Raw genomic sequence first — 27,408 nt, 5'->3', positions numbered from 1 at the left:
TGCATTTTTATTAATTTAATCTTAGCTTCCCAGGCTTATCAAAAAGATATATGTATTTCAAGGATTTGATATTTTAGAACTTTACATAATACTCACACTCTCACGAATCCCTCTGACTTTTATATACACAAAGCCAATGATAAACTATAGCCAATGAAATTAAAATAATGTATTTGTGAGAGCTAACACATAAAAATTCACCTGCACCTGAGAAACAAATTAAACTATTTTTAAAACAAAAGTAAAAAATATTGTCCAAAATCTGTCCTGTCATTTGCTCCCAAATACAAACATCAAATGACAGAATATGCAGAGCTTGTTTGGTACACAGTTTTTTGCCCATTAATAACTCTACTCCCAGCTAAGGAGCACTGGGACCATGCTTGCTCCCAGTTCTGCAGCATGCACTCTACCAGTGTACAGTCAAGTACAATTTTAGACATAGTGTCTAAGTCTCATTTATAGGACTTCAAGAATAGGGAGCAATGTGACAAACTTCCGGCATCTGAAGAACAAAGACTAGACTTTCTACTGAGAGGATATTTCTCATAAAAGATGCCCTGATCCTTGTTTTATAAAAAAGGTTTATTTCTCAATAGAAAAGTATGTTTTAAAACACAATTATTTGCTAATAGCAATATAAAACTCTACAGTTTTAACTTCATAAAAGTTTAACAAAACATAAATATTGTCTACCACTTACATTCCTATATACAGACCTTACATTAGCTAGTTAAATAGTTAATAACTCAAAAATGAATGGCACACAACTACAAGATTCAAATTCCATGTCACACTGCACAATCACAGTAACACAAGGAAGAGCTTAAAATCCTCAGTAACTGGATTCTGCTTTGTTCTCTTTATAGCTATGTCCATCTTCTCTCTGCAATAATGCACCAGTTTCCATGGTCGTAGCAGGACGAAAGTATCCGAAGCTCAGGCACATTCTCTTCTACCAGAGAACTCAGCTCCCCTTCCCGAAAAACATGGTAATAACGCATGAAGGCCTTGGCATCCAACATGGCATGAGTTTGGTCTCCAACAGACACTGCTGAATCCAAAGCTGAGTCAGTGGAATCAGTTGTTGAAGTTCTTTTGAAAAACTTGCAGGTATCAGACTTACCAGCACCATCTTTATTACAGCCACAGATGCTGTCCCTGTCTTCCACTGGGCCATTTATAAATGAAGCTTTGTCCCCCTTGCTCTGAGCTACACTTTGGTGTCCTCCATTTAAACTTAAATCCTTCAGTGCATCTTTGGCTGGCGACCACTGTGGTTTTTTGAGAGACAGGCTTTCCACAAACACATCATCATCATCATCTAAACTCTGTTCATTTAACAGTGCCCCATGGTGACCTAAATCCAAACTGCAGTGTCGTGAATGTTGAATGGGTATGGCACTGTTGGCCCACACCCCTTCATGTTTCAGGTGCTTCATTTTGTCACTTTGCTTTCTCAGGGCTGATTCATCAAGGGATCTGGAGAAAAACCATGAGCGGAAAGATCTTCCTAAAGCACTGTAAAATCTGTTTTCTTCCTCAGAAATTTTCATGCAGCAGGCTCTGGTTAAGCAATGGTCCATATTGCAGGGATGTTTTGGATCAGTTTCTGGCTGCAGATTGTTTTGGTAGCTGCACTCAGAGATGACAAGCTGTGCAGGCTGTATGTCTTGGCCTTTTGCAGTATGGACAAACTCACCCTTATCTCCAGATTGATTTGATTCTGAAAAATGGCGTGAGCACAAGGCCTTGTTCCATGGAACAAACACATCTTGTTTCTCAAAGCGACGATTCTTTTGTTCCATAGCCCAAACATAAATCATTATTTGGCCTCCAGGTGTCAATATCCTTGCCATTTCCTTTATTGCTTTGATTCTCCTTTGTTTAGTTGAGAAATGATGTATCACTGTGAAAAAAGAAAGGTATTATGTACTGAATATTAGTAAAGACAAAGCATTTCCATCTTCAACCTGTTCTACATGTTCAACCATTTCAATTGCCTCATTCCAAATTATCACTTGCTGCAAGTCAGCAACAGTGCTGAATTTATAGGTACCACAATGGAAGTTTACCTCAGACTGCTCTCTTTTATGATTATGTTCAATAGATAAAAATAGGAAAATCTGGAAGGAAGAAATTAATCTCATCCAAAACAGGGATTCAAGAAAAGTCAGGCATATAAGCTGAAGGTTTCTGTTTCTCTGCATAACCCATAACACATTATAACATGGCAAGCTTTCACTTAAAAGCCTAGCCTTTAGGTGAGTTAGATAGTATCAAGTTGACTTTAGCTTTTGGCACAATTTTCAGACTTATCTAACTGAAAACAGAAAATCTTTTCACCACATAACAAATACAACAAAATGTAACATCAGTAAAAAGATACTCTGAACTTTTATATCGGCACACTTGGATAAGATGTAGTGAGAAAGTTTAGACAAATATTCACCATTGCTTTAAATTTGTCAAATTAAATTTAATTTTTGTAAAAATAATGTCTACATTGCATGTCTCAGCATTTTATAATTTTTTTACATTATGTTATGCTAGTAAAAAAAAAAAGTCAAATTTAAAATAAAAATTTTGATCACAATATTTTGATTATCTTTCCAGGACAATTTCCACATTTTCAAATTTCACTCCAATGTGAAATGACACTACATTTCAAGATTTCTACATTATTTCTATCTTCCTATTCTCCTGGAGTACGAATGAGCCAATCTTAACAGTCAGAGAATATCTAAGAGAACTATTTTCTCTCTAAACTCTCAGAAGCATTAACTGTACTGAGCTTGGACACATTGGTAATGTTGTTCTATATGTCATCAGTACTAGATTTCATTCAGTGATGTGAAGAGGACTGATTCCATCATTTGTTTCAAGTGGACTTGGAGCCAGCCACTTCTACATGAAAAACATTCAATCTGCCCAGAGAACAGCAGGTAACAGAGTATGTTCTTACCTGAAGACATTTCTCTAAAAATTCAGAAAAATTTGATTATATATGTGCTGCTTGACAGTAGCCAATTCTAGGTGTAGAAACAGTGTTAGTTCAACACTGCAGTTATGAAAAGTGCATTCAACTAGCCTTGTCTTTATTCAAAACAACGATTAAATTACCAAGGGGGAAAAAATGTAGCTTTATTATCACAAGCCAAGAAAAGCATTCTTGGCAGTTAATATTAATAAGACTCTCACAAGCTGCTGAGAATACAAAATAGACAACTCTGAGAAGATTTTCCCATCTGTGTAGTCCATGTTTGTTTCCAGGTTTGTTTTGTACTCCTGACTCAAAGGAATTTTTTCTCAAACTTTGAAAAAAAAAAAATTTTTTTTTTTTTTTGCACTGAATAGGGAGAAGGGAACTGATATTTTCTTATACTGGAGTTAGGCCATATATCACCACAGAACCTCCTGCAAAATTTTATCAAAACTCACAGAGGCAGCATACACATACAAGCTTAATTTACCAGAAAGAAATGACAGTCAACCAACAGAATCTGTGAAAAATCTTTAATGGGTAAATATTCCATCTGATTAGAATCACTCTGGTGGTTCTGCAGAAAAATCAATCCTAGAAACATGATTATACCAGAAAATCCAAGAAGTGTACTTGACTAAGTACATAAATACTTGTTTGTCTTTGTAATAGGATGAAAACCACTTTATTTAGAATTAGATGGACATAGGCATACCATGTCTCTATTCAAGAGAGATTAAAATCTGTTATTGTTAAATGTACTGAAATAGCATGTGAACTTTTAAACTTGTCAGGCTTGTAATTGATATAAACACTAGACAGGTATGCTATCCTTCCCAGTCAGCTGATCTGATTAGCACTGAAATGATGCTACAAGACCGAAAATGTGAGTAGGGCTCACTGGTTAACTGGCCAACATCAAAGCAAAGTCATATCATTACTGCTTGTGTATTAGTCACCCTTTCCTTCCACCTGTTTATGTGAAAGGTACATTTTAAAATAAATTTCTATCACATTTCAAGTAGTTTGTTGATTGCTGTCAATATTAATTATCATGCTTTGTACTTTTGCTGATGAATTAAAAATCCCTGAAAGAAGCTCAATCAAGACTAGAGCTGAAAATGTAGACTGTAACTGGGTACTCTTTTTTATCTACACTTTGCCAATTATGCTTCTCAAACTACAAGTAGTATTTTCAAAAAGAGAGGTCAGAAGAGTTAAGATGCAGAGATGCTCTGGTCATTTTAGACAACAAGCGCTTTTATGAATCTGAGTTCTTATGACTAAGAGAAATCTGAATTCATAACATATAATAGTTAATGTGAGTTCCAAGTCCTGCTATAAAGTTTTCATTTCAATGTATTTGCTGATCAAAACAGATGCTATGGAGAAACCAAGAGTTTGTCTTGAGCAGCTAATCTGTTTAAGCTTTAAGCAGCCATGTTTAGATTAGTTTTCACTTGTTTACAATGCATGCTGGAAGGAAATCTTTTCTCTACCACATATAAACAAACAAGTGATATGCACATTTCCTTGGTCAACAGTGCCGCTTGGGTAATGGGAGTTTTGTTTATTCACGTTGACTATATTAATTTAAGTTGCATTTCCTGTAATTCTAAGGAACTGTTTCAAAACAATTACCTGAAACAAAGCCACATGGAAAGAAAAGAACACTCAGAAATTCTCATTTGCTAGGGCCAGAATGCAGATACGTTGCCTTACCTCCAATAGAAATGACTGCATTGAAGCACTGATCCCTAAAGGGAAGGTTAAGGTTGTCACACACCAGAACTTCATCACCTTTCTTCCTTGCAATTTCTACCAGTCCTTCACAGTAATCACAGCCCAGATTATACACTTGACTGTTGACACTGAGATACTTTCCAGTTCCACAACCTAAAGAAAAGGATACTAGGTCAGGAGTCATATATTCCAAACATTTGCTCTCCATCCCAATGCAGTGAAAACAATATGCAGGCTTTCCTAATCCTAAATTTTCCTGAAAAACAAGAAGAGGGTTTGTGCTGACTAGCCCAACTGCTGTTCATTTGGCCAGCTGAAATTGTATATTCACACTATTAGGATTGTAACAGTACCAACATCACCAACAAAAATACTCATTACACAGCCCTGTATAATAGCAGGTTATATGTACTTCTGTGGGGAACAGGGATAAGTGAGAATGGTCCTCTGTATTGTACATCTTCAAGAATAAAAACCCAACAATGCTGCTTCATACTGAGTCTGCACATAGCCTGGCATCCCGTTACCAACAAAGAGCATAAATGAGCGCCCAGGAGAGGGTAAGAAAAGAATAAGCATTAAGGCCCCTTTCCCCAGTCCCATTCCAGCTTCCAACTGCTTTCTGTTCAGGGGATTTCCTGAAGCCAGTGGGTTACGTTTCAGTGATCTGCAGCAGATCTCAGTTCTTTGCTTAACCCCACGCAGTACTTCTTCAGTGGATGCATCCTATTTCTCTCCGAGAAGTCCTAAACCATAAATGCCACTGACACAAGTCAGAGTGGAAAGTTTTTACTTTAGATACATGTGGAGACCCTGGGGGGCATCCCCCGGGTTGGGGAAACACAAGAAGCTTCTCTCAAAAAGCCAATAAAACCCCATTGGCTCCTTCCCCTGTTCCTACGTCGGCTCCTGTGTCCCCGAGCCACTCCCTCCCTATTCCCTGATGGGACCTCATCTTTGTACAGCCCCAGGACCAGGGTCACCCCAGGCCCTTTGAGAGAGAGCAACCTGGACCCTCCACGTGTGCGTATGCCTGGGACTCTGAGCATCTCGCCGCACGGCGGAATTAGACATCTGTGGATACCATGCAAAGGCCCTTTCTGCTTCTTTACCCTGGACTTTACTAGCAGCAATTCAGGCTGCAACAGATACAGGCTTGAAAACAATCGTAAATCATAAAAGTTCTTTCCATATTGCAGGCAAATCCTGTTTTTGTCCTTGTGACAATGCATTATAAGCCGTGTAAATGCAATGAAGTGTTCCAGAATGTCTTCCACCTAAAAGTCTGTCTTCTCAAGAACTGTGCTGTACTAAACTGAAATCTTTCAGAGAATCCCTCAATGCCTTATGCATAACAAGCACTTTTCAAAATTATACTGGGAGCCATTCACTGCAGCTCTGGGTCACTAGTGAGGAATAATTTCTCAAAGTTGACAGCCAAGCAACAGGGTAGCAGCTTGGCAAAGAGAATCATCTCAGTACTGGTAATTTGATTTAAAGGCCTGGAGTTATCTTTAGAAACATCACTTCTTGCAGTGCTGCTGCTCTCGGTGATGTTAATGTGCACCATTATCTAGAGAGACAGCACAGGAACTACTGCAGAACAGAACAACACTTCAGTGGTGAAAAAGAGGATATTTCTCAGCTGAAAGCAAGCACTATTCTTCGAAGTAACACTTGAGAAAAATGGAAAATACTAGTGTTGCTAATGCAGTTCAAGGAATATATGCAATAATACATTAATCTCTGCATGTTACAAAACTACAAATGTTAAAATTTTTTATGAATTATTACTCATTATTGTGTTTGCAGTGGAACACATATATTCAACTATCATTAATTTGGAAGAATCACTTGCATAGTACATGGCTTTTGGTGAGGTGCTTTTTAATCACTGTGAGTTTTTGGAAATACAGTGTCCTCTCTGGAATGAAGCTAAACAGTGTCAACAATCCCAGTATTCTAAAAATCTACATTTGCCAGAGATTCACTTTTAAATGAGTCATCAGGAAGGAGAATTCCTTGAAGCTAACAATGGCCAAGCTATTTTCATGTGTTTTGATCAATGAAAAATAGTAAGACAAATAGGCAAAATGATTATTTTAATAAAAGGTAGTATTAAACTGAAAAGAAAGTCACTAATTAAAGATCTCATTTTGAAATTTCAGTGTCACTAGGCACTAGTGCCACTTTAATGCAACTTCTCCTTAAATACATGCCAAAAGTAAACACAATAGTCAGATTCCTGTAGATCTTATTAAACCTTATAAAAGAAGATATCTTGTGTGCCTTAGTGGGAGTATTCTTATTGGCAACTGTACAGACCGATCTTCTCTTGATGAGATTGCAAGAGGGTGACCTTAAGCTTTCAGCAATCACTGCTGATAAAGCCTCAAAAAACTTCAGCTAAGATGCAAATGACTTCTACTGAGGTGACAATGATTTTGGCTGAGAAGTAGCAATCTAGCTCTCAGCTGAGGGAGTGTATGCCATAGGAATTTCCTGAGATTATCAGTGACAATGGTGCAGACATATAAAAATAGCTACATGCTCAAAATAGTATCAATCAAATATTTTTGGTATAATGCTCAACAGCAGCAGGAGAGCTACATATTATCTTCTGATTATGGCCTACAGCATATTCAAGTAATGTTTCTCTCTTATAAGATAAAGCAGATGCATAATTTATTGTGCACATTTGTTAAACCTTGCTGTGTAGAAGCATTTTAATAGCTTAAACAGTATGGAAAACACAATGGTGCAAACAAGCATTTGTTTTGCAATGTGCTGTATAGGACTGAAGTCAAAATGCAAGCAAAGGAAACATGCCAGCACCTGGAAGCCCCCGGAAAGTCTGCAAGAACAACAGAAAATCCAGGTATAAATACTACATGTCGGGAAGACAATGCCATAACAGGAAAACACCTAAATATGGTGTCCATATTTAGGATCATACAGAGATTCTCAGATCTTTTTTTTTTTTTAATATATATTTTTAACAGCAATCACATCAGAAGATTTCTCTTAATAAAAAGCCTTGCTAGGAGGAGTTTTAGAACAAATGAAAACCAATAAATTGCAGAATGGTATTACATAAACCAAGTGATCTAAAGAAACTGAAATATTAAATAATTGGGCTATTAACATAATTTTTTCAAAAGGGCTCCAGGGGAATGAAAGTCCACTAAGCCAGTGGGGAAATGGATAGATTAAGACTTAACAAAAATAAAGGAAAAAAATTATTTACTGTCTACATGATACACTGCCAAAGAATTAAAAGAAGTTTTATATGGCATCTAGCATTGAGTCTTAAAAACAATTATAAAACAGATTTAAACAACTTAAAAAAACTGTTGATCTGAAGGCTAAACATAATTAACAGGTAAACTAAGAAAGCTTAGAAACAATCTTTTATGCCACCTCAAAGAATGGCTTACCTATATCAACAACGAGACTGCCAGGCTTTTGTTCCAGCAGAAAGTTCCGAACACGAGGCCACGCTTTGGTCTGCAGGTCACTGAAGTAGGCAGCTGTGTTTTCATACACACTGTGCACGTGCTGCTTTTCTAGCTGGGTAGCCTCATGTTCCATCCTGAAAACATAATGAAGATTATGTATAACAAAAACACAAACTGTTGCAGTATAGACTTTATATTTTATAATATGGCACACATGATTCAGGACCTTCTACACTTATAAATTACATCCATCTACCAGTCCTATTTATAAAATAGTCTTTACACAAAGGATCTGATTTTATTTCATGAAAGTCAAAAGAAAATGTGAATGCATCACCTTCCCTATGAAGCATTATGCAACTGAACATGCCTATGAAATAATAGGCACATTCCCAAGTTCACCAATATAGTAAAAGCTTATCTGGTGCAAAAGAGAGCCTGTATTCAGTGAAAGTGCAGAATGGTTATAGAATCATAGAATTATTTAGCTTGGAAAGACCTTTACGATCACCAGTCCAACCAGCTGTGAACAGGATTTTAAGAACCAACTTTCCTGTTGTTGCTAATGTAAATAGGGAAACTACTAATATGTTACTTGAAATATAACCTGGTCCCTGAAACCTAAGCCCCTAAATCATGCATAAGTGATTTGTAGTTTATCAGGCCTCTAGAAGTGATTATTTTGCTAAAATTTTTCGGCAACAAAACCTCAATTTCCCTACTTGCACTCCACTATCTTCATGTCTTAGCACACTATTTTAGTTTAGTCATTCAAGAAGTGGTATCTTCTTAAACTTCAAGTATTACCCCTAAGCTCATGTAGAATACCAAGTGGATGCAGAATCCCTTCATACAGAATCTCACATCTTCCTTAACGTATCCCCTCATCCAAGGACCAACCAGGTCAGGCTTGAGTATCTGACGAAGGCTTATGACATTACATTCCAAAGTGTTAAGGCATTCTTCAAATTAATTTAAACTGCCTGTTTATATGGGAAATATTTCTTCCCATTATTAAAACAAAACTTATTCAATTGTCCAAGAACTCCACAGAGTTTAAAGCCTGCTTCCAAACATCAGGCTAAGCAATGTATTATCAAGATAAAATTATAACAGTGACTCCTTTGACTGCATTTGAAAAGGTCAGAAACAAAGACTTTAATTTACTTTCCTTGATTTTCAAATAACATACACTTAGGAACCATAATAAAAATTTCTTCTTCCTGTCACTTTTAGTATTGAAATACATTAGTATGAGAGAAAAGATGAGAGTATGTGAGAAAATATGATATCTATGAGAAAAAACATTTTTATTAGTTTTTTAAAATATATGTGTAATAAATAATGTGAGCTGGCAGCACAGCTGTTCTACAGACACAACCTGTCCAATACCTGTCCTACAAATACAGTCTTTTTCATTTAAAAATTTTTAAAAATGGGAGTTAATTCCAGTGATTGAACAAAACAACATACTTCAAGTGTGTGTCAATGTTTACAGAATAGCATGTAAGGCTTGATCCATTTCACTGGTACTGTGTAAGAGGTGGGGACAAATTGTTAATTTTCACAGTCTATTCTGACTGTAGTATCTATCAATATCTGTCTTCAAAACATTTATGTTCACTATTTTCACAATCCTTAATTTCTCTTTTTTCTACAATCCACAATTTTATTTTGCATTAGCTCACCTTTCACTAGGTGAATACACACATATACATAAAAATTAAATTCAGGAACAGTATAGTATATATATACAGGCATATTTTCAGTTTCATTGAAGAGTGAAAAGCTGTAACAGACTGAACAAAAGAAGCAACATAGGCTTGACATTATATTACATGTGACAGAAGAGTGTGAGTAATCAAACATTTCCAAGAATCCATTTCAAGTTATGTTGTCACATAGAATGGGTTAGTTTCAAGTAAGTATTCCTTAGATTCAAAAGTCCAATCCTTTGTTTTTATTTGACCCTTAAATAAAATAAATTAGGTGTTTCATGTTTCCCGCTGTCTTTTTTCTCTGCCTCAAAACATACTCTGTTTGGTTGTTCAACTGCCTAGGAGTCCTCCATTTATAAGCAGTAATTCCAAAGACTAACAATCATTTATTTTATTTTGTTGCCTGATAAGCTCCTTGCTCTAATTTATATTTCATGTTTAGTCACCATGTGGTTCAGTGAATCCAAGTGCTTTCTTTTATCTTTCTACTTGAAGCTCTTTGTTCAATCTTTGGAGCTCTTAAAAAGAACGGAAAAGGCAGAATGTTTTCAACCATTCATACTGAATTCCAAATGCTGGCTTTTTTTCTCTATTTTCCTAAAATGCCTATATTGAATTCCAATGCAGACTGAAATCTGGGTTCGTTTCCTATTGAATCCAAGACCATTAAGTTCTTCCTTTAACTTTCTCATTCACTGGAATTGGTACTGAGTCTTCAACTACACAGGACGTGCTGGAGACTTCCATGTCTTACAACACACCATTGGTGGTTATTATTTTTAGATATTCTTAATAGTGTCAAGAAAATAATTTGGTTCTAACAGAATAATGGAAGTATACTAAAAGACAAATTATTTCATGCACCATTTTGTAACAATTTCTATTCCTGCTGATTGTTTATATTTGGCAAACAAGGCACATGACAGTGACACTTCCCAATTTCACTTTCCAGTCAAGATCCATAATACTATCAGGTTTTACTTTGCAGCACGGCAGGAAATGTCCCAGCAATTAACCTTTCCATTTCAATGTTTACAAAATACAAGGAACCTGTGGAGTCTGCCCAGACCTCCAGCTGTACCATTTTCACACAAATATGCTGTCACCAAAAAACCGCAGAAACTTAGACCCATGTAACTTTACAAGCCAAACTCAATGCCCCTATTTCTCTTTCTAAACAAAAAAAAAAAAAAAAAAAAAAAAAAAACATTATGACTTCTTTGCTTTGGAAGTAACAATCAGTGCCTCTGTTGGACATGAATTGTAGAAAACGTTCAGTTCATCCAACTTCTGGATTTAACCTCCTGGATGATTGGAAAGTCTGTTTTGCAAAGGAGGTAATGAAAATCTGCCCAGAAATCCCACTGCTTCAGCATCTGCTCCAGTTCTCATTTAAGCTTCCCAGAAGCTGTCGGATAAGACCAGCGAAGAGAAGCAGAAGTTGGTAATTATGGACACTTTTCCCATGCTCAATTCTTCTCTTGTGCTTATGCTCCTGCTAAAGGGCTCATGGAGAGGCCTGGAGCAGAGATGGGAGTGTGCAGTAAACTGGCACTCTGCAGCAAGTCTTGCCAAGTCCCTGAAATATGAATGCAGCTCAACAAACATCCACCAACTGCAAACAGGCAGCTTGGATAAAAACTGAAGAGCAGCGATCTTCCCTTTCAGTGCTTCCTGGGCATCCTCCTGGGGATTCGTTCATGAGACTACAACAGGCCCTTGTTGCAGCTGATCTACTAAATGAGGAAACTGGATAAAAACTGTATTTTCAATTCTGCTGAATTTGCAGGGAAATGGATCACCAGTCCATCATATATAACTTTTGTACATTAACAAATTGTTTGGAAGTAAATAGGTTCTAGTACACTGACTTTTTCCTACATTGCTCTTTTCCCTCTATATTAAAAAAAACCCAAAACCAAACAAACAAAACGCCCCCCTAAAATATTACAACTTCCAAGAAGGTAAAAGGAATTGTACAAACACAATATATATTTTCATAGCTATGTATCTCACTAAGAGTTCACTGACTTTCAGGTAATCTAATTTCTTCCCATTCCATTAACAATCTGCAACCTTTTAGATAATTAACTTTTCAAGGATATTGCTTTAATAAAAGTCATGTTGCTTGGATATTTTTTATTGCTGCTGAAGTAAGAAATATGTTTCAGCAAGTGACCTTGAAATGAAACCAAACAAAATTAAAAACCCTCATTTCCAACATCTTTTGAAAATCAGGTCTGGGTTTTTCGGGGTTTTTTTGGGAGGGGGAGTGTGTTTGGATTTTTGTTGTTGGTTTTGAAAGCATTTCATTTACAGTGTTGACTAATGGTATTAAATACCTCATCCTCAAGTGGACAAAATACTTGCTGGCTCCCAGATGCCGGGGGTGTCCTGAAACTGAAGCACAGGAGGTAGTGTTCAGTCCAAAAACACTGCCTCTACCACGGTGCGCCAAAAGCTTTTCACACTCACCTGCAGTTCTGAATCACTTGCAGACCTCCTCATCTACCTCATCTCCTCCCAGTCACCTACAATTTTTATCTCCCACATACTTTTCATTTATTGCAACTTCCTCCATCTCCTTTAGCATGTGCTATGTCAGCAGGACTATGTAACTTGATACAATACTGTATAATACTGTGAAGTCTTGACCTGGCTCACGTACAACTCCTCCTTGCCTTTCTATCCAGGCCAAGCACAGTACCCGGGATACGTCACAAAGCTTTTGTCAATGGCCTCTTGGAACCACACTGCAATCTTCCTGCACTGCTCCGATTTGTCCTGAAATCAATTGCTCTTGATTAATTTGCACCAGAGGCCTTCCTCGTCTTCCCTCTTGCAACTGCCTATTTTCTCTAACCCTTTGATGAGCAGCATGGATTCACTCAATTCAGGGCAAGATTTCAGCCTATTAATGAGGGCCCCTCTTAGATACACTCGTTTTCACATGCTGATGGGAATTCTCAACATCATTTGAGACCTGCTTCAAAGATCTAGGAAATTCAGCACAGTTGTGTCTCTCTTTGTTGCCACAGCAACATAAATCTTGATTACACATGCCATAACCTAATTAATTGCTTAAATGGAACAGGATAAACCACAAGGGCTAGGTCTACATCCTCAATACCCTGCTCTCCAGCAATAACACATGCACTTGTAGCTGTTACTAACACCTAAGTAAAAGGTGGGGCAGGCAGTCCAATTTGTATTTCTCCATCTCTAGAATAGGGAGAATCATCTATTCAGGGACATATGTTTCCAGTTTATTTCCAAAATTTATCAGTCTTTTCATTCAAATACAGGTAGCCATGGAAAGTGAAGTGTACAGCCAAGTGGACTATAAACCACAGTATTTTTCCCATGCAAAGACAAAAATCCAATTAATCTCCAACTGCAAAATGCCATTGCAGGCCTTCTGAAAAAAAAACCCTAAGATTTCTTTATCAGAACTTTGCTCACCCTTGGATTGAATTTATAAATTCAATAGCAGCAACTTCCATTCTGACTGACAGTGATTTCTCATTTCAGTAATGCAGACAACAAACTGGTCTATGCCAACATACCAAGTGGCTTCCAGATATGCATCATTAAGCAAAGCAGCTGTATTAGTAAACAAATGATAATGAAACAAAATAATAGGAATGCTGTCATGAACAGCTAAACTAGCTGCAATGAAAGTTTAGCAAGAGGATACAATAGAAGATGATTTGCTTACATAAGGCTAACAGCTCCAGTAATTAATTTCGACCACACATGAACCATTATAATCCCATGAAAATGCACAGCCTGAAATCAGAGCAAGGGGAGCTCCATGCAGCATTACTAAAACCTTTTTCAACTGAAATCCTGGTTCAAAACCCTTCCTCCAGTAAAATTTGGCAAATTCTGAAACTAAAAATAAAGAGCTGGGACACATTTGACAAGAACAACTGTTAGCTGAAACACTAACTGTGAAATGAGCATTTTAAAGGAATAGCGTTTATTGAAATTAAGTCACTATCATTGTATTTTTTCTTACTAAAATACATAGAACTTTGTCCCATCAAAACATTAAAAGAACTGAGACTGCTCTAACAAGATCTTGGACAAAATAAGCTTAGAGTTCAAGCTCTAGTAACTCAAAATGACAGCCATTCACTGTCACATTCATTTTATTAGCTTTATTTTCCAGTTCAGACAAAACCTAGTACTATTCACTGCACATTCTTGGATCAGTTAATCATTTAATATTCCCCTTGCTGTTTCACATTTAGGGTCATAGTCTATGTACATGAAACGTTACACTGTAAACAGATTTATTTTCACTAAGTACATAAACTGCATTCTGTAGATAGGTAACATTCTGCTCAATGAAAATGCACAGACGTGGACCCTTGGCCATTAAAAAGCCCTGAGAGGAGGAGCATACTCACACAGAAGCTTCACAGTCCCTTTACATGTCTGTTCATCTTTACTATCACATCAAAACTCACAAATCACCTCCCAGCACAGAGTCCCTTCCTACTGAAGTCCCACACAGTCAAAAACCCGTGATGCTGGATGTGCGCTGATGTGGGTCTTCGGATCCTGCACGGAAACGCTCTGGACAGGCATCAGAGGAGAAGTAGGGACTAGGAAACATTTGGCCTACTAAGAAGGAAGGAAAGTCTAATAATAAGTAGTGCTGAGAAGAGCAAAGTATTTAGGTTTTTCTTCTTCACTATTCATATTAATTGCCACCAGGTGTCAATACATCAGTGACAAAGGGTTAAGAACGTAGGGAGATAATAGGTTGGGCAATGTGTACAATCCCTCGTCTCATCATATTCTAGTTAAAAAAAAAAATAGGGACAATTGTTTTAGATTTTAGAAATTACAGTAGAATGGTACAGTTGGTACCATTTTCAAGAGGATATTTAGAGTGTAGTTATCAAAATTCACTATCACACTGGAAGGATACCCTGAGAAAACCTGTCCAGAAATATGCTTTGGACACTCCGCAATAATTTTTCGTATGGTATTTGCAGACAGACCAAACCATCAGGGTCCAAATGAACTGGATAATCGTATCAGAATTCAAATGTGTAAAGACCAAAACAGAAAAAAGCAAAGCATTACTTTTCAATAAGAATAACCAACTGCACAAAGACTGAAGGAAGCAGGATGGGATGACTGGCAGCAGCTCTGCAGAAATGGATCTGGGCCATATAACATTTCATACTGCAAATTTAACACCACACATGTTATGTTGTTATGGTGGTTTTAGCAATATACTGTAGCCAAAAAATAAGAAAAAAAAACAAAAAACAGTATCAGCATACAGAAATACGGCAAGTTACGTAAGATTTTCCTTCTCCTACATTCAGCACTGCTGGCATATCAGGTTGAGCATTATGTTCAACTTCAAGCAAGAATAAAAAAGAGAACAATTATGAGATACTGTATATATCTAGGAGATCAGAAATCACATAAATCCTGGAGAAAGAAATTTGTTTCAAAGTGTTGGTCCAGAATGAGAGAGGACCATCACATAACAAGAAGGGCTGTTGCAAAGTGGAGGGAAATACCTGTTTACCAAAACTCAAGACAAAAGACAGTAGCTTAAGCTACAACAAGGAAGATGCAAATAGGGCACTTTAACCAAAAGCAGATGAACAGAAAAGCACTGGAAATGACTGTGGACTGGATAGGACGTGGAGCCTCTACTAATGGGGTTTTAAAAATCTAAGTCAGTTAAGCATCTGGCAGGAAATACTCTGTACCCTGCATCAGTATCTCAAAGCCCCTGACCATGCCCATCTACCCATAAGCTTTAAATGCAGCTATTTTTTTCTCCTTGGTCACTGTATGTCTCAAACATTTGTATACAATTGTCATGTCTCCTCATTTTTCAGCAGTTAAGTAAGCATTAAATATTTAGTACCTTATATTTTCCCTGATGAATCAGCCAAGGTGGTCTTTTACAAATACTGTTGCCATTCTAAGTATCCTCTCCATGTCTTGATTCCTTAGGCCAAGGGATATTCACAGGAATATTTTATTCCTGAATGTCATCTACAGTTCTCGAATTACAGTTTTTCTAATTTCTTCTGTTTCCTCACACTCTGGGTTTGCATTTAGAGTACTATTTTCAGTTGGATTAGCTTTAATTTATGTAGTATAATTCTCCTTTTCTTTTCAGTCATAGAGCTCATCACTGTTGGCGCTTATACGGTACTTGCTGAAATACACAAAACCTCCCCATTTAAAATTATTTACAAACTGACTTAAGACATTCGATGACTTGAAAACATATCTTCTGCTGAAATCTCAGAGACAGAAAGATAAGTAGCACATTATCAAGTAGGATCTAAAATGGAGGCTGCCAGTGGTTACCTTTGATCTCAAGATATAAAATGTTGTAGAATCAATTACAGAACTACTAAGTGGTTTCTCTTGATACATTTTATAAACTACTCTTGATTATCATGTTTATTAAAAGTGAACATATAATTTCCTATCTTAAAATATTCATATACAAATGTATTCACTACTCAGCATACTAACCAAATGCAGTTTTAAAAGGACAGATCCTGTGGTAGACAGTACTAGGTACTGTTACCACAGTAGATGACCACTTAAATGAAATCAAAGCCAGTTTGACATTTTTTTACCCTACAAAACTAGAAAATCTGACTGATACACTTTTTTTTTTTTTTGGTAAGTTTTAGTTATAGGAAATCATGTATTTATATTTATTTCTCGAAAAAGAAAAGGTGTCTCTTATGTCTTTGAGGCTAGTGCTCTAAAGTGTCTTAAGTACTCTCTAATATTAACCAGCTGTTTATGCAGCTGACAAAGGCTCCTGAAGACACACCAGTAATCCTATCAGGGTTCAGATTTAGACCTAGACACAGAAAAACTGCATTACGTTGTTATTAAAGGTTGAGACGTAACCCTCTGTGAAGGGTCTGTCACTGATGGTAACTGAGCAGTCTCAGTCTACTGAGACTGAAGGCCTAGTGGTGCTGTAGTCAAAATCCCAAGAAAAGATCCTTTGTTTTCATAAATCACCAGATCTTCACTCAAAGATTACTTCCTTTTAAATGCATTGTAGTATGAATGATACCTTTTCACATAACTTGTTATTTCTAAGCCCTCTGTTTAAAGATGAGAAAGGCCTTTGAAAAACACAATTCTTCTTCATCAGCATGGAAAGGAAAGGCTCGCTGGGAGACCTGAAATTTCACATAAACACTACTGAAGTTCTCTATTTGGAAAATATTTTAATCCCATGGCCTTTTTAGGTGTAATTTTTTTCTTAAAATCAGGAAATTATTGTATGATGGGGAAAGAAGTTGATATCTACAAACATCAATATTTGGAACATCAAAAGAAATATCAGCTTAGAAGAAATTTGGGCAGTAGGTAATTAACTTCTCTGAAATTATTACATGTCGATATGAATGTAAAGTTTTCTTCAAAAATGAATACTTTTCAACAGCAAAACATAAACCAAGTAATACAATGCCTTTTGTCCAACTGTGTTCTGCTTAAACTTTTCTGACAAAAAAAAAAATCAGCCAGGATTCTGTGTCACATGAGTTTAAGTCAGTTACATAAAGCCTGGCTTTGACACAAGTATTTATCTTATTTTTCAACAATTAGACTCTTTTTCTCCCAGTGATTCAATTGATATTCCTATGTCCATTTATGGAAGAACATACAAGTTTTTTAAGTACCAGTGTCTTTAACTCTTATCTTTTTTCATTTAAAAATTATTTCATAAGCATACAGAAGTCTGAAATAGTTTTTCAATCTCTTGTAATCTTCATAAATCTAAGAGACATGTGGCCCTCAAGCCATGGTTTTCTGTCACACAGGAGTATTCCGTCGCTATTATGACCTATGAACTGGCCCATGTAGACCCTGGTACTGCAAACACGTGGACATCTGCTTAACTTCATACCTATAAATCACCTTACTGACCTCAGGTAGCCTATTGATATTAACTAAAAGCAGGAATTTGCAAAGTATACTTTTTCAGACCGAGCCTTACACTGTTTCTACTGTCCCATATCTGATTTATCCATCCGGAATGGATGGCACAATAGCTGCAAATGTGAGTTGGCATGGGAAGTGTTTATCCCTTGATGTAGGGCTGATTTCAAACGCTGTTGAAAGACATGGTCTATAAATAGCATATATTAGTGAAATAAATATATTTACGTACTAGACTGAAAACAAATTATTAAAATGAAGCCAACCCTTTGGGGTCCATCAAGGGCCAGGAAAAAGTCTTGAAAGGACCAGTTCTGTTGCTCATGGAGAGGCTGCTGAATGTTTTTCCTATCTCTTTCTCGAGTTTCACGCACATAATCATAAACTCCAGCAGCATGCTTCACCTGAGCAACTATATCAGCAAGGAATGTTACCCTGTGCTCTACGTCAACACAGCAGGGCTGCTGAATTCGGCCAGAAATTCTTTGCAAAAGAAAAGGCACGAGTAAGCTGACTCCCTGAGCTCCGGCTGCTCCCACTGATGCTCAGCGGGAATGAAAATCCCTTTACAAACATTCATTAAGCAGCGGGCACTCTGCAATGCTGAGAGCTCTATGTGGCGGCAATACCTCAGTATTTAGAATCCCCTAGGAAAAGAAGAAAAGAATCATGAAGTGTTATGGCTCAGGATTGCTCCAGGTCATCGCTTAGGACTGTCTGCCAACACACAGCGCGTACTTAATTTTTAACTAATCAGGCGACCACGGAGAAACTTACTACTGCCGCGGTAAATCCCCCCCGCCACGTTTCCTAAAAACTCCCCTGCCCAGGCGCTACACCAAATTCAGCTCCAGCATCCACGCCAGTTCCCAGCTCTGCAGCCCGCGGCTCCGTTCAATTAAAATGAGACGCGGGGGGAGCGGGGACACCGCACGTGTGTAAAAAAAAAAAATCAGTTCAATCTCCAAATCCTTCCCTCTCGGGCTGGGCCAGCGCCAGAGGGGCGACTCCCGGCTCTGCGGGGCTTTTTTTTTTTTTTTTTTTTGGCTGGCGTGGGGTTGGGGTGGGGTTTTTGTGTTTTTTTTTTTTGTGCTTTCCCCACCGCGCTAGGCTTCTTCTCGCCCCCGAGGCCGGCCCGGGGCGGAGCGCGCTGTCCTCCCCTCATCCCCCCGCGGCGCCCACCTTCCTTCTCCTTCCGCGCTGCCCGCCGTGTGCTCACCTGCTCCCGCGGCGCGGCGGCGGCTCCATCCCCCGGCGGCGCGGGCGGCGCTCGGCCGTGCGGGCCGGGCCGGGCCGGGCCGGGCCGGGCCGGGCCGGGCCGGGCCGCGGGGCCCCCGGCGGAGCGGCGCGGAGGGGAGCCCTCCCCGCACCTCTCCGCCGGGGCCACCCCCGCTCGGCGCGTCCTGATCCCTCACTTCCCCGCAAGCGGGAGGAGGCGGGGTAAGACAAGAAAGGGGCCGGGTTATCAATTCCCTGTTAACTCTTCTCCTTGCGGTCTTGTCTAGTCCCTTGGGCGGCTTCTGCGGGAAAGGCGGTGCTGATGGAGATGATGGTGGCGGTGGGATGCTCCGTCAGGGAAGCGGGGGGTTGCTGTGGCGGGGAGCAGCAGAGTCCCCGAGCTCCTCTAAACCGAGGTTGATGGGAGCCGTGCTGTCTGCTGATGGCAAAGGCGGCTAAGGAAGATTAACCCTTGTCGTTTGAACGCAAAGCTAACCTTTGTGACTCGGTCCTGTCTGTAAGTCTTCCCATCTCGTGACTCTTGAGAGTGAATATTTCTTTCCCCTGCTCCCGCACTGATTCCTATTAAAGCAGTCTAAAAATGGCAGATTGTTTCTATACTTCTGTGTTCTTACACGTGTTTATTGCACAAGTACGAAAAAACCCAGCCATGCACCAGGACCCCAATACAATTAGCACTATAAACATGAGCTAAAGAGATAGTCCCGTCCCGAGAACTTATAAATTATGTATAAGCGATTACAGATAAAGAAAAACGCAATGAAACAATACCAGCCAGTATGACAGACAGGGAATTCAGCACAGCATTGCACAAAGTACTGAATGTACTGAACTATTTACTGTTACAGATAGTCTTTTGCTTAAATCAGTTTTAAGACCTGAAGACGGGATTATGAAGACAGGAACATGACTGTGTATTGATGGGATTTTCAAGACTGACAAAATTACTCAAGAACATGCATTCCCTTTGTTTTGACAATCCCACCTTAATGAAAAGATTAGGGGGAAGATGATAAGAACAAGACAAGAATAAGCATACTGAAAACACATAAACCTAATATCCCATTAAATGTACCAAAGTCATGGAGTAATGATGAAACTCTTGGTCTCCATTATGAAGGAATTCAACAGCTAGATAATGACTAGCCTTCTTAACACCTTCAAAGAGCTTTGACTAATTTGTAAGACATGAATGTCCTTTGCAAACATTGTGTGTTGACTTGTCCCTGTTATGCCATACTTCCATGTATGCTCTTCTAATTTAATTCTGTAATATAGTGTCAGCTAAATTGGCACAGACAAGTCAGGGTCTGCCATTCCCAGGCTCTTTCAGATACCTTTTTTTAGAAGATGATGCCATATATGCCTCATTCTTCCTTCAGGTAAAAGTCCTCAACTGTGAATACCACCTTATGTTATTTGTTGACATAATTTACTTATTTTAAAAGCTCTTCAGTTTGAAATAACTGCCTCAAATTCAACCTTCTTAGAAAAAGATTCTGATGTAGATTCATAAAACTCTACTGTGGGCAATTCACACAGCCTTTTCCCTCACCACCTAATCTTGCCTGGATGTTCCTTAAATCTAGAATTATGTACCAGTCCTATAGATTCTCTCCAGACTTCATGCTTCTGATACATTTCAAATAGATGTTAGTCATGTAGCTTAAGACATTTTAGGAAAAAAAAAAAAAACCACCCTTTTTTTAATTAAGGTTAACCCAACCCCCCCATTTATTAAGGTCTCATCATACAAATTTAGGCAGAATGAAAATAGAATACCTTTTCCTTTGGAGTACTATGCATCTACAATTACCTAATAAACTGCAGTCTGTAGCAAGCCCTCCTCCCTAAACAATTAAAAGACCTCATTAAAATATTTTTTTCTATATTAAAAAGGATTTAGGTCATTAAATTAAGTGACCAACCATTGGGAAAGCCAGAAGGCTGCTCATGAAACCTTAATTCAGACCTCTTGTGCCTGTGCATTGCAACCCTGTACTTAATTATGAGTTTCTCTGCAGAATACCAGGCTCCATTTGGAACATTTGAAACTATGTAGTGGCAATCATGTAAGATTGGCTAATTATGTTGTCTCTTGCATTCCCACTCATTTATTCCTTTACTTTCTAGCATCTCTTTTGTGCTCATCCCATATCATCTTTCATCTGGAGATTGTTCTCTCCCTGGTCTGTCTGAAACCTTTACCCTTAGATAACCTTTTGCAGTCAATCAGGTAAAGGTTTTTACCACAGAGTTACAGGAACTGCTAATTATTCCTTCAAAGGTTATTTGTGATTTTTCTCTAAAGGTGGGGGGTGGGGGGGAAAGAAAAAGGAATTAAAACAAAGCAAGGGAAAAAAGACAAGGAAACCCAAGGAAATAAAAGTTTCCAGGTTGAAGCAGCAGGGAAATAAAGAATTTAGGTCAGTCTTCATGATATCATAGAGCTTCCTTATTACAAAGGATCATCTCTCAAATTACAAACTTTACAAAGAGACAGTTGTACTTGAAAGCAAAAGGCGGCATTAAGTTGCCTGTGCCTTGGAGGGGAAGGATCCTGCTATATTTATAAATAAGGCTGCAGTGTCTCAGTAGACATTCTGGAAAAGTGATGGTTTTTTTTAAGCTTGTGACAAAAACTCTACTTCATGTCTGCTTCTGTTGGCAGAAGGTCTCATCAGTCTAAGACTTTGTTTCCTCTCTACAAGAAATAGTACAAAGAATAAACACCTTTGAGAAGCTTATTTTCTATGCAGATGCTTGAGAGGTAATCATGAGCTAATGACTTACACCTTTGGTTGGTGAATTTGGTCTTCACATAGAATTATAATGTTACTGTCAAACTGTAATGTTGTTTTAAAAAGTTTTCCACGGGAACTGACAAGAGATGGAAGCAGTGGTGTTTGTGATAGTACTACAGTGAACTAAAAGCAGTAGCTCCACTTCGTGGGAAATTTTAGACCTGAAAAGGCTAAAGAAATAATATTCTTTAGCAGCAACTATTTGATTCTTTTTTTTTTTTGGAACATGAAAATCCAAGGCAAATTTGAGCTAGAAAAACTGTGCTATTTCTCAAATGAAATGGGGTCTCTAAAGGCTTAAGTTTCCCAGTGAAATTGAGTATAAACATATTTTTGTTTGTCTAGCAATTTCAATATCACAGAAGTCAAATTTTCAAAAGAAGATGCTAAAAATGGTAGTTACTGTCCTGAGTGCTTCAGTCTTTAGGGACTTTCTTACCTTTTCCAATACATGGTCTTTATTGCCATACTGGCAATAAAAAACTTGATTTCTTAAATAAAATTAATATCCTCTGCTTCTCATTTGCTTCCAGGAGTTTTAATAATTAAAAAATCCTCAAATTTTTGATAATACTGTGTGCTGAGCCATGCTGCAGGGTGTAATGGATTTACTTTGAGTGGGATAAGAAAGCAAAACAAATATGCTGAAAGTAAGCCATATAACAGTCCAGTAAAATTAAACACTCATGACTTCAGGAGCATAACTGTACAGGTATTTTTCCCATAGGCTTACTATGCAGTCAAGCTTGTATCATGGGAGATTTTTAATGTGTGACCTTCATAGCCTACCATGCAGAGCTGCTGTGGGGATTAACTAGTTAAGATTTGTAAAGTGCTTTGAAGATTATAAGGCATTAAGTTGCACAAGTGCTAAGCACTATTACTCAATACTTAAGTACAACCAAGCTTTACAGGACAACTCATGTTCACCTCACTAGAAAGTCTTTGTTACTTCTTTGTGATTTCAGTACAGTTGATTCAAGAGGTAAAGCAAGCAGAGCTGACCATGACAGAGGGAAATTCCTTTCTTGTTTCACTATCAGAGACTAAAGTGAGGTACAACTTAGTGGTGCTGCAGAAAAATTAGTTGAAAAATAATTATTATGAAATGCACTGGTAGAAATCCACATAAAATGCAGGGCTCCTTAATGTGCCAGTACTGTCATTTTTACTCTGTCCTATCTTGCCCAAGTATATCCACAGACTATTCTCAAGAAGTAGAACTCCAAATCCCAGACCTATAGATAAACCAAATTTATCCGCTGAAAATGCTGGCAAGTGACAGTAGGGATGGGTAAAATATGTACATTGGTAAGTTGTATGTACTTCATACATATTTTAGCTTATTTAAGTAAAAATTTTGGAAGAAATATGAACACAGACTGCTGCCTTTATTAATCAGATTGGGAACACCTTGTTCTGATACAATTGCTTTGTTGGGTTTCATTTTGATATAAACCTTCCTCTTTTTCTTGTTTTGTAATGTCAGTTTTCAGCAGCAGGAAGTCATTGGGGTTTTTGTGGTAGCAAAGGGCTAAAGTATTTGCTAATAAAATAACAATGCAAAACAGGACAATATGACATAATTTTGCACTTAAATAGGTAGAGATATGCTGGAGATAGAGGAACACGTGTTTCAGGATTGCTGACAGACACAAACTGTAGAGGTTAAGGTGGCATATTGTTGGACCCTGAGCTGCATCCCAGCATCCTGAAGTCATGAAGACCTTATTTGGCATGCAGAGAAGAAGGGTTGGGTTTATTTACCTTACAAAGACTAATTATTATTCAATGGAAGTGTCTTTTCAGGACAAAGTCCTTAGTACTTGCATTTCTTGCCTCTGCAAAAGTGCTGCAGACATTTCACAAGGACAGATTTTCAAGTATATGCATGTCCTCTCTGTGGCTAAAAATAAAGATTACTTTTCTATAGTGTTTTGACATTTTGATCTCAGTTGAAGCATATAATAAAAATTCCATTCACTCACTGTCTCCAGTATGACCTGAAATTCAGCTTTAGAGATAAGTAAAGGTAAAAGAGGGAAAACAGAAAGTGAATCATGTACTTGCACAACAGAGATTCTTATCCATTCCTGGGTCAAGGAAGCTACAGGCCCCTAATGCTTCTACTTCTCTTCAGAAATCATAGACTTTGCTTCCTCTGTTAAGTTAATAACAATCATTGTGTCACAGAAGATCCAATTACTTATCCAAAACCACAAATGAAGTCCATGAATTAGCCAGAGTTCACCTTAGCTTTCTAGACACTGACCCTGTCCCAGACTGTTTTAGTTATTCAATTTAGAAACAGCCTAAAACAAACTAGAGCAGTGTAGTGCATATTGTTCAGAGAAATTATTTGTGCGTGGTGGCAAATTTGTCTCAGTGCACTCTGTTAACAGAGTCTTACCAGGCTTTTGACCAGCTGTCCCAGGAGATGTGGGAAACTGGAGGTAGTACTCTTCATTCAGATTCACCTCTTTAAGCTCAAAAGCGTTCTTGCAGAGATTCAGGGCTTCTTTGTTTCCAACACACTTTAGAGTTTTCCAAGCCTTTATCTGAGACTCCACTCGCCTCCACAGTTGCTCTCCCACCAGTGTCACAGCAAAAGCAAAAAAGCAACTCAGCAGTAACATTGTTTTCCTTTGTCTTTTTAGGAACCTTTTTCTTTGATTTTTTTAATTGAATTCTCTTTTGTTTAAGAATCTTAAATCATACAATGGCAGCTACTTGTTATTCATTTTAGATTCATTATGGGTTACTTATGGTGTTGCTCATACCAAAAATAAACTACTTGACCTGCATTATTCTTAATGCTTATTTCAGCAGAAGTGAAATTGTGTTTCTGAAAGGGCAGACATTTACCAGGTGCATTACAAATCTAGTTAGAATTTGAAAAAAGTTGGCTCTTCTGATGCCTGAGTTACTGAGCTTAAAAGATACAATGACTGCTATTAATTTCTCATTCTGTGCAGATCGCCACACACAGCTTGGAAATGGGTGAATGTGATTCAGTTCTCATGTGATTTTGGTGTATTGAACAAGAAACACTTAAACACTGTAAAAACAGAACCATCAGCAAATGTTTTCAAATGTTGCTACAGCCACTTTCTATTGTACCAGACAGAAAGAAATACAGTAAGTGATCATCCCATCAGTCCCTCCATGGAATGGGTCCCACACCATTAATAGGCACTGCCTTTGTGTCGTGCTGGCAGTGGCTGCATGGGCAGTATGGAAAGATGGCATGTCCACAGTCTCCTCATACTGACCACGATCCATCACAGCAAGACCATGTGCATCTTTCTTATCTTTTCCTTTCTTCAGCTGGAAGATGAGCTTTGAATAGGACTTTAAATATTGCCTTTTGCTGAACTAGCTACCTGAGCTACTGTGAATGTCAGCTCTCTGGTACCCAAAGCTCCGAGCAGAAACTGTTTTTCTGGGGCTGTAGAGTCCTCTTACTTTTCTCCATAGTGCCTGAGGCTCCTATTCTTCCCATGCATACCCAGTCCTGTAACTCTCAGGACCAAATAGCCCAAAGTACTCATCTTGACCCAAAGCACAGAGCTCTGTTTTCTTGTCCACCAGCCCATTTCATGGGGGAAAGGGGAGGTGACAGGGAGATCAGTCTAATTTAATTTTTCTGATCACCAAGAAGCAGAAAACATATGTGATGTGCTCCAGTAAGACCTTCTTGTCTAACCTGCATCAGAACTAGGAAAATTCTCACTTCAGCTGCATATGTGTAACAGTGAGAACTTCTATCCTAAGTAGAGAAAAATATTCAGTCTTGGCAAGAAAAGCTGTTAACATCAGTCTGAATTTGAGTTCTCAGTGTTTCTAAACTTATTTCCATGGTATTCCTCTTGCATACTCAATCCAGTGAAATGCTGAAAATGTATCTTCTATTCTTTTGTATTTAAAAATAGATTGATGGGAAAGGAATTATTTTGGAAGCACTCCTTACGGATGGCTCATAGCTCTGTTATGTTCCAGGAACTTTGCCTTTGCCCATTTTTCGCTACAGTAACAAAGTGACGTGTCTTATGCCTCATTGCAAACTGATTTTCCCTCCCTTCTCTTTTAGTTTAATTTGGTTTTATGAAAAGATATTTGGAAAAAAACCCAAAAACCAAAAGATGAAGAGAACATTACTAAAAATAAATCCAAGAAAAGAACATGTGTTGAAGGGTTGTAGAGTCCTCTCAGTCCAGAAGAACAGACTTAGTAAAAAATGTGCCTTTTTCTTAACCCCATAACAATTAACTCAATAATAAGTAGCAGCTTCTTAAGATCTGGGAAGAACTTCTGTTATAGTTATGGGTCTCCACACAGGGGGATGGGAGGAGCAAATCTCTATCCATGTTTATCATGGTCTCACCAAAAACTTCCACCTCAACCACTTCATTCCAGAATCTATCTTTCTGCACCCTCCTATGAGCAAGAGGAAACTCAGATTCAGAAAACAAGTGGAAGAGGAAGTGAGTGCTGAAGAGCAATGATGTGGCATTCTGGAGACCACACCTCAAAGATCTTTCTCAAAGGCCATCTCAAACTTCAGATAATAAGTTGTTCATCAAAGAGGGTCTCAGCCAGTGCTGTGATAGATATCTGATCAAAAGATCAGCAAGTCTTCACAATTTGGCTTTGCGGGGCTGTATGTCATGTATTACCCACAATCTACTCTCCTAAATCCCTGTGCCCCCTCCCCACGCGACAGAATGGCAGGTGTGCAGGCGTCATGAAAGCACTCCTATGCTATGCTCTGGATAGGAATTAAGTCAATTATTAGGTCCTGGGAATCTTACTCTCCATATCTAAAATTTTTTAATAACTTTTCTTTTCTTTCTCCAGAAAGGAGAAAAAATCTTGGGGAAAATCCTGACAAGGCTGCTGAACTGCTAGTTCAGTCCATTACAGTTCCTGGCACAAAAGAACACTACCTCACTTGGAAATTTCTCATCCTTGTTCCAGGCATTAGCTCCCTCAGCTTTACTTCTCAAGAAGACCCAAGCAGAGCAGGGGGATTCACTGCACTCACGGGGGCAGTAAGTACTGAGTTGCTATCCTGGTTGTATATTATGGAACTATTTCCATTTTGAAGGGAGTTGCCTGTAATTTCCAGCTGGGTCTTTAACTGAGGTTTTCACTTAGTTGAGATTTTTTCACTTTTAATAACAAATTGTCTTTCTGAATTTCACTTCTCATCTTGAAAATATACCTTCTTTAGTTCACTAAAGCTGTAGGTTCACTTTTCTTGTGCCTCTGAAGTATCCTAGTAGCAGTAAGAACACCCAATATACACAACAGAACTTTAGCAGACTTTGAAATGGTTAGCTATTTTAGACTTACCCATAGAGCTTACTTTCCAAGAACATTCAGGTTTCTCCTTTGGAAGCATATTGTTGTTGCCAGCAGGGAGAAATTAACATGTTCCTCCTTTGTTCTTACATGGAGCATTTAGGCGACAAGAGAATGACCAGTGGCTGCAAAAGCAC

At 38.2% G+C, this 27,408-nt stretch overlaps 1 protein-coding gene across 3 annotated transcripts; it reads right to left on the bottom strand.

The window, feature by feature from the left end:
• TRMT9B (tRNA methyltransferase 9B (putative)) lies at nt 1-27,408 on the bottom strand. 3 transcript variants are annotated; one of them, XM_068186795.1, is made up of 4 exons: nt 27,263-27,408; nt 8,164-8,318; nt 4,706-4,879; nt 1-1,909 (listed from the first exon to the last, which is right to left on the bottom strand). In XM_068186795.1, exons 1-4 carry the CDS (start codon nt 27,286-27,288, stop codon nt 870-872), a joined length of 1,395 nt encoding a protein of 464 aa, XP_068042896.1. In that variant the 5' UTR covers nt 27,289-27,408; the 3' UTR covers nt 1-869. The 3 variants fall into 3 exon arrangements, with proteins under 3 accessions (XP_068042896.1, XP_068042894.1, XP_068042895.1); XM_068186793.1 differs by having other exon boundaries at nt 27,276-27,388; XM_068186794.1 differs by lacking the exon at nt 27,263-27,408 and adding an exon at nt 19,084-19,251.

Source organism: Anomalospiza imberbis, chromosome 4 (genome assembly GCF_031753505.1).
Source record: "Anomalospiza imberbis isolate Cuckoo-Finch-1a 21T00152 chromosome 4, ASM3175350v1, whole genome shotgun sequence".
NCBI classification, from domain to species: Eukaryota; Metazoa; Chordata; class Aves; order Passeriformes; family Viduidae; genus Anomalospiza; species Anomalospiza imberbis.
The sequence above is the reverse complement of the archived record's forward strand: the minus strand, read 5'-3'. Positions and strand labels throughout refer to the sequence as shown.